The following is an 8001-nucleotide window of genomic DNA, read 5'->3' as shown; positions in this document are numbered from 1 at the left end:
AGGCATCAAATTACCCAACTTCAAAATATACTACAAGGCTACAGTAACCAAAACAGCATGGTATTGGTATGAAAAGAGACACACAGACCAATGGAACAGAATGGAAGCCCAAAATAAGGCCACAAACCTACAACCATCTGATCTTCAACAAAGCTGACCAAACAAGCAATGGAAAAAGGACTCCCTATTCAAGAAATGGTGCTGGGAGAACTGGCTAGCCATATGCAGAAGATTGAAACTGGACCCCTTCTTTACACCATATACAAAAGATAGATTAAAGACTTAAAAGATTAAATCCAAAACCATAAACATCCTGGAAGACAACCTAGACAATGCCATGTGGGACATAGGCATGAGCAAAAATTTCATGATGAAGATGTCAAAGGGAATTAGGAGAAAAGCAAAAATTGACAAACAGAATCTAATTAAACTAAAGAGCTTCTGTACAGTGAAGGAAACTATCAAGAGAGTAAACAGACAGCCTAAGGAATGGGAGAAAATGTTTTCAAACTATGTATCTGAAGAAGGTCTAATATCCGAGCATTTATAAGAAATTTCAACAACTTCACGAGAAAGAAACAAACAAACCCATAAAAAAGTGGGTAAAGAGCTTGACACAGTGGCTCATGCCTGTCATCCCAGCACTTTGGGCAACCAATGCTGGTGGATCACTTGAGCCCAGGAATTTGAGAACAGGCTGGGTAACATGGCAAAAACCCATCTCTACTAAAAATAGAAAAAAAAATAGCCTAGCATGGAGACATGCACCTGTAGTCCCAGCTACTCAGGAGACTGAGCTTAGAAAAATCACCAGAGCCCTGGAGCCAGAGGTTACAGTGAGCCAAGACGGTGCCACATCACTCCAGCCTGAGTGCCAGAGTGAGACCTGTTTTAAAACAACAACAAAAAAGTTGAGCAAAGGACAAGAACAGACACTTTTCAAAAGTAAGGATACAGGTGGCCAAAAAACATATAAAAAAGCTCAATATCACTGAACATTAGAGAAATGCAAATCAAAACCACAGTGAGATACCATCTCACACCAGTCAGAATGGCTGTTATTAAAAAGTCAAAAAAGGACAGATGCTTCAAGGTTGTGGAGAAAAGGGAGAACTCACACATTGTTGGTGACAGTGTAAATTAGTTCACCCATTGTGGAAAGCAGTGTGGTGATTCCTCAAAGAGCTAACAATAGATCTACCGTTCAACCCAGCAATCCCATCACTGGGTGTATACCCAGAAGAAAAGAAATCATTCTGCCATAAAGACATATGCACATGAATGTTCATTGCAACACTATCCACAATAGCGAAGACACGGAATGAACCCAAATGCCAATCAATGACAGATCAGTTACAGAAAATGTGGTACATGTACACAATGGAATACTATGCAGTCCTAAAAAAGAATGATATTATGTCTTTTGCAGGAACATGGATGGAACTGGAGGCCATTATTCTTAGCAAACTAATACAGGAACAGAAAACCAAATACTGCATGTCCTCACTTATCGGTGTGAACTAAATGATGAGGCTCATGGACATCAAGAGGGAAACAACACACACTGGGTCCTCCTTGAGGGTGGAGGATGAAAGGTGGAAGAGGAGAAAAAAAATAATTCTTGAGTACTACGCTTAGTAACCAGGTGAAGAAATCATATACACCACAAATCCTATGACACGACTTTATCTGCATATGTACCCCGAACCTAAAATAAAATGAAAGAAAAATCAAATAAAAACAACAATCTCACCTTCCTCCCAGAATCTGCAGGAGAAACAGTGTCTCTGAAACTTTTATTTACATGGACACCAAGAGAAAGGAGAGGGTGTAGCTAGAGCCCAGGTGTGTGACAGTCAGGTGAGAGTGGCCCTTACCTGGCAGAGCCAAGCAGCCTAGTGTGGAATAGGTTCATGCAAGAAATTTCTCTACTTCTCTCCACAGATCCTCCTGAGGATCAAGGTCAGTGCTCTCCCAGAACGTTCAAAAGCAGAGAGAATCATTACCTTCTAGGGCTAATGTATTTCCCCAAAATCTCCAACTTTTTTTTTTTTAGCCGTTGTACAAATTGGGAAAATGTACACCTTCTGGGTATATTCTGCATAGATGAGAAAAGGCTTGAGAGGCATAAAGGCTGGGCTTTACAACCACTACCGCTCACTCCATCATCTTTATCTATGCATTTCCCTGGTAACCCAATCCACAGCCTGGTACCTCCCCCACTGTCACTTCTGCTGCATTACAGATACAGACCTGCAAATAGCTATGGTTGTGACTGAGTTTCTTCCTAACAACTAAACCTGTCTAAAGCTGCAAGGAAATCTTGCTGGGAGGAGCTTGGAATCTGGAATGAAGCCAGAGGGCAAGGCCGAAGTGGGTCATTTAAGTGCTGCGACTCAGAGATTCACTCAGAAGACTGGACTCAATTCTGAAAGTCGCCAAGAAGGAGAGAACAATGTCTTCTTTACCCGTGAGTTGAAAAGGCACAGCCTTCAAAAATTTCGTGTCACACAAACCAAGAAAGAAATGGGAGATTTTATGAGATGAAAATATGTGCATTTTTGCTGTGAATGCTTTACTTAGAGCTATTGAGGTGTGGAATAGACACCCTGAGGCTATGGTATCTGAGATGCTTGTGGGGATTGCGGTGTGGACCCTGGACCAGTGTAACCTTCGGTGAGTGTGAGGTGGTGTCTGATGAGCATAAACTCTGCGGAGATAATGTGACTTTAAGTGGGAGGTGGATTACCCACCAGGACGAGCAGGTGTGTGAATGGAGAGTAAAGGGGTGAGTCGGCTTTGTTTCCTGTCTATGATGTGAGTATGTGTGTGAGCACAGCCAGACCAGTGCATGAGCATCTTTATGTGCACAGTGAGCAGGTGTGTGTGACGCAGTGAGTGGTGTGGCTCTGTGTGACTGTGAGTGTGTGTGCTGGGATGTGACTGTATGTTGAAGTGGGATCATGCATGTGGCTTTCTGCACATGTGAATGTTTCTCCCCACACAGCAGCACCTCTGATGTGAATCCCATGTGGCTTAACTGGTGGGGATCTTGGGGATTGTGAGTTACCAAGGACTTGTTTCAGATCACTTGTGAGAGCAGAATGTATGATCAGTAGATGTCTCCTCCCAGTGAGAGTGGGGAAGAGGAACGCAGACTATGGGGGCGATGGTTCCTCAGGTGGGGTCTGCACAGAGTGACCACTGTCTCTTGCCTCCCAGGCTCAACTTGCCTGTCCCTAGCCCATCCAGTTCTTCCCACTGTGTGACAGGAGGGTGTGCAGATACTGGTTTGTTAGGGAAGGACATTAGAGGCCGTGATTTCAGAGACTGAATCACGCAAAATATCCACTGTAAGCTCTGTCTGAACTGAGACTAAACTTGTTCTACACCCATGAAAGAACAAGTTAAGTCTCAGTTCAGAAGGAGCTTACAGTGGATATTAATCAACCAAGCAGCTGGGTTCACTGGCTTATGGCTATAATCCCACCAATTTTGGAGGCAAAGATGAGAGGATAACGAGGCCAGAAGTTTGAGACCAGTCTGGGTATCAGAGTGAGACCCTTTCTTTAAAAAACTTTAAATATTTGACTGGCAGAGAGGCAGGTACCTTTCTTCCCAGCTATTCAAGAGGGAGCAGATGTGTGAGGTTCACTGCAGCCCAGGAGTTTGAGGTTTCAGTGAACCATGATTGCATCCCTGCATGTCAGCCTGGGTGACAGAGCGAGAACCTATCTCAAAAGTACAGAAAAATCATCTCATCTACTTGTAGTCATCATAGAAATCAATCATTCCCTCCAGTTATGTCCCTGACCCACAAGCTTCATTTGTGCAAGTACTGGGGCTGTGCTCTCAGTAGTGTGTGCCCCTTCTTGGAAGGACGTCCATGGCCCTTGATGATAGTGATGCATGTGCATCCCACACACAGGGATTTCCTGTTCTTTCATCATTTCCCTCTCTCTTTCAACAAGTGTTGTTTCTCACTGGAGTGAATGTTTAAATTCTTACATTTACAAGCCTTGTTTTAATTTTCAGAGTTGAAAATGAAGGCAGGTCAGTCTTTCAAGAGGACTCTCCTGTTCTGTTAGGTCACCCTAAGAGGCCCTACACATGACCGGGATTAGGGTAACACTTTTACATGTATTAACCCCCTATGACGGAGAACATCCTACAAAGTAGAAATTCCTGATAATCCTCGTTGTCCTAGGGAAAATGAGGGAGAGTTCAGGTAGCAAATCTAAGACTGCACTGCTAGTAAAAGGCAGAATGAGGACTGGAATCCAGGCATCCTGGTTCCTGAACCCTTGCTCTAACTTATGGGTCCACCATATCTTCAGGAATATGGGGCCCTGAATGCGGTAGGGTTAAAGAGGAGAGTCCACAGAGTCTGCCCTTTCATCTCTAACCTCCTGCACCATGAGAATATGTTACAGGAGGGGAGACTGCACCTGACCCTGCACCTCTCACTTACTCTCAATACTCTGGCAGGTGCCATACAAACTACCTGTGTCTTTGTCTGTTGGTTCCTGCGTGATAATCAAAGGGACACCAATTGACTCTTTTATGTGAGTACTCCATGGTCCAATGGAGGGGTTGGAGAAGAAGGGAGAATATTTGCTAAGGATTTGACCTTACATGTGGGTGATGTGGAAATGTCTAGTTGGCAGGATGGAGGCCCCATGCAGGTGCAGGTCTTGGAGACCCTCCAGCACCAGGCGTGAGACCCACAGCAACTTCATGTGGGCCAGCCATGGGGCCTACAGGAGGAGAACACTCAGTGGGTTGGGGCTGTGGCTCTTTATCAGAAGGCATAGAATTTTCAGGGAATGAACAAGTCATAGGCCCAGGTCAGTGACTGTGGCTCAGTTTTCATCTGGGGATGAGGAGCACAGAATCTCCCTGCCTGGGGGCACGAGGAGCTGAAGCATCCCCACAGGGACCTGGCCATCAGTATTATCAGGGAGACTTATTCCCTAGGTAAATGGGGGAAGGGATTTGTGTGTGTGTCGAGTGTGTGTCTGCGCAAGGGAGGGACTTGCCCAACATTCTGCATGCTTCACCCTCAGCAATGACCCACAGCTGCAGGTGGATTTCTACACTGACATGGATGAGGATTCAGATATTGCCTTCTGTTTCCGAGTGCACTTTGGCAACCATGTGGTCATGAACAGGCGTGAGTTTGGGATATGGATGTTGGAGGAGACAACAGACTACGTGCCCTTTGAGGATGGCAAACAATTTGAGCTGTGCATCTACGTACATTACAATGAGTATGAGGTGAGCATCCCAGGAGCTCCCAGCACCCAGGCTCTGTGGGCTCCCAAAACAGGAGGCAGCTCTCATTGACCCGGCCTCAGTAGTCCATCAGGGTCCATCTCCCATAACTACTCCTGCCTCTGGTTTTCATCACAGAGCACCCCCTGCTTGCACTGCCATCCTCAGCTCTTTCCCAAATCTGACCAATGTCAAGGTCAGCTCACCTGACATTTCCCCCAAAGTAGATAATCTCCTCTGTCTTTTCACATAGTGCTCATTTCTACTTATGCCATTATTTAAATTTTCATTTAGCTGAGTGAATACAATATACTTCAGGAAAAAAAGTTTAAAAAAAAAAAGGTTGTTTTAATCAGTCACAAATTAAGTCTTCGTCTCATTTTCGGGCCCGAATTCTACTCATAGGAAAAACATTATCAGAGTTCTGCTTTCATTCAAAGAGGTTTTGTTTGTTTGTTTTTGTTTGTTTGTTTTCTTGAGATAGAGTCTCATTTTACATCCAGGTTGGAGTGCAGTGGCATGTTCTCAGCTCACTGCAACCTCCACCTCCTGGATTCAAACAATTCTCTCGCCTCAGCCTCCCAAGTAGCTGGGACTACAGGTGTGTGCCAGCACACCTGGCTAATTTTTGTATTTTTAGGGGAGACAGGGGTTCACCACTTTGACCAGGCTGGTCTTGAACTCCCCACCTCAAGTTATCTGCCCAATTTGGCCTCTCAATATAATGGGATTACAGGCTTAAGCCACCGTGCCCAGCCCTTCAGAGGAAATTTTTGCTTATGGAAGCATATAGATATGTCTATGATTTCATTTGTTTTTAAGCAAATCCTGGTATAAGTTGCTCTACACATTACGCTTCAAGAACTAAGTTGATTTGTTGCCAAAGAATATATATTGAAGATATTATCAATCTGTCATGCTGCTTCAGTTTTTAAAGATTGCATAATATTGTGTTAAGAAGTTTACCCAAAGTTGTGGAACTTGGCCCTTTTGGGGGCACTAAATTTCCTTCCAGTATTTTGCTCTCACAAATGATGCTGTATTAAGTTTTCTAATCAATCCTTTTGTCATTAACAACCTCCCAATACTTGTACTAGAAGATAATTACAAAAAAATGGAAAAACTGGCTCAAAAATGTGTGCATTTTAAATTCGAAAAATTAATACTAATAAGGTTACTTTCTCTATAGCCTCAATATAAAGAATACATCCATACTTTCTGGCTTTCTCTAACGAGTAGGCCAAAACATTCACATCTTATTCAGATTCAAGCGAGGGATCTTTTCCTATGCTTAGAAGTTGTTGAAGGTAATATCCTGTTTTACAAGAACTGTTCTCCTTTCATTCTATAAGAACCCTGGGTTTCCTTCTTTGCCACTAACACCTCAGATGTAGGTTACTCCAAAGAGAAACTGTGCCATCGGTAGTGAAAAACAATCACAGTTCATGGAACTGAAAAGTATGCATTCAACGAACATGGTCTAGCACTAACCCTGTGGCAGGTCTTGTGCGAGATGCAGGGTCTCAAGTTCCTGAGACACAGTCCCTGGCAATGGAGATCTTCCAGGTTAGAAGGGAGGCTGAGTAAGCAAGGACTTTGTGACACAGAGTATAGAACTTCGCTAGAGGAATGAGTGGAAACATTAGAAATAAAGTCGGGTACTGTCTCAAATAGGCACAAAATGTCATCTGTAAACGTAAGTGTATCTAATACGTTAACTTGTATAACTAGGAATTTTCTTGGGGAATGTTATTTGTACTAGGACAGAGTGGAGAGGAGGCTGAAAACTTGTTTGGTGGCATGCTTTCTTTCTGATGCATTTTTCCTCTTGTAGATAAAGGTCAATGGCATACGCATTTACGGCTTTGTCCATCGAATCCCGCCATCATTTGTGAAGATGGTGCAAGTGTCAAGAGATATCTCCCTGACCTCAGTGTGTGTCTGCAATTGAGGGAGATGATCACACTCCTCATTGTTGAGGAATCCCTCTTTCTACCTGACCATGGGATTCCCAGAACCTGCTAACAGAATAATCCCTGCTCACATTTTCCCCTACACTTTGTCATTAAAACAGCACGAAAACTCACATGATTTGGTTCTTGCTTTCAGAGGGGAAAAGAGGAAGTTGTCATCCCCAAGGGGGGCCAGGGCATTCTATGGGAGGCATCAGGAAATCAAAGGGGATAAACCTTCCTGTGACAAAGGGAGTGAGTGACAAGGTCCGTGGAATATCTGAGAAGACATTAGAAACAGCATCCTTCTATAGCACGTAGTTGACCTCAGACAGTCTGAGCTAAAATACTTACCCAATCTCAAATGACTCATGGCACTTAAATGTTAGGTAGCTGTTTACAGCCACGCAAGTGTACATGGTGGCTTTGGGGAAAATCTGTAACTTGAGGAAAATTATGTGGAATTTCTTAATTTTTTTCCATTGTTCTCAGGATGCTTACTGTGTATGAATACTGTGCCTGGCTTTGTGCGGGCTGCTGTGAAGGAACTGAAGAAAAAGATGACAAGTTGGCATGTGAAGTTTTCAATCCAAGTAATAGTTTAGAGAATCACTGGAGCCCAGTGATTTCCCTTAAAGAATCCCAATTATTCTTATTTTCAAATATTTGAAAATTGCTTCATTTTATGTGGGGAGAATCCAGGGGTTTCTCTTTGGAAATAAATGGTCATGATTTGAGATCAGAGAACATATAGATTATTATTGGAATAGATACA

At 43.4% G+C, this 8001-nt stretch overlaps 1 protein-coding gene across 2 annotated transcripts; it reads left to right on the top strand.

Moving 5' to 3' along the window:
* The first annotated feature begins 2410 nt into the window (after positions 1-2410).
* On the top strand, positions 2411-7360 carry LOC101130989 (galactoside-binding soluble lectin 13). 2 transcript variants are annotated; one of them, XM_063701907.1, is made up of 4 exons: positions 2411-2470; positions 4489-4565; positions 5067-5277; positions 7109-7360. In XM_063701907.1, exons 1-4 carry the CDS (start codon positions 2456-2458, stop codon positions 7223-7225), a joined length of 420 nt encoding a protein of 139 aa, XP_063557977.1. In that variant the 5' UTR covers positions 2411-2455; the 3' UTR covers positions 7226-7360. The 2 variants fall into 2 exon arrangements, with proteins under 2 accessions (XP_063557977.1, XP_063557976.1); XM_063701906.1 differs by lacking the exon at positions 2411-2470 and adding an exon at positions 3804-3911 and having other exon boundaries at positions 7109-7320.
* The last annotated feature ends 641 nt before the right edge of the window (positions 7361-8001 follow it).

Source organism: Gorilla gorilla, chromosome 20 (genome assembly GCF_029281585.2).
Source record: "Gorilla gorilla gorilla isolate KB3781 chromosome 20, NHGRI_mGorGor1-v2.1_pri, whole genome shotgun sequence".
Classification (NCBI taxonomy): Eukaryota; Metazoa; Chordata; class Mammalia; order Primates; family Hominidae; genus Gorilla; species Gorilla gorilla.
Note: the sequence above shows the minus strand (reverse complement) of the source record. Positions and strands in the feature narration are given on the sequence as shown.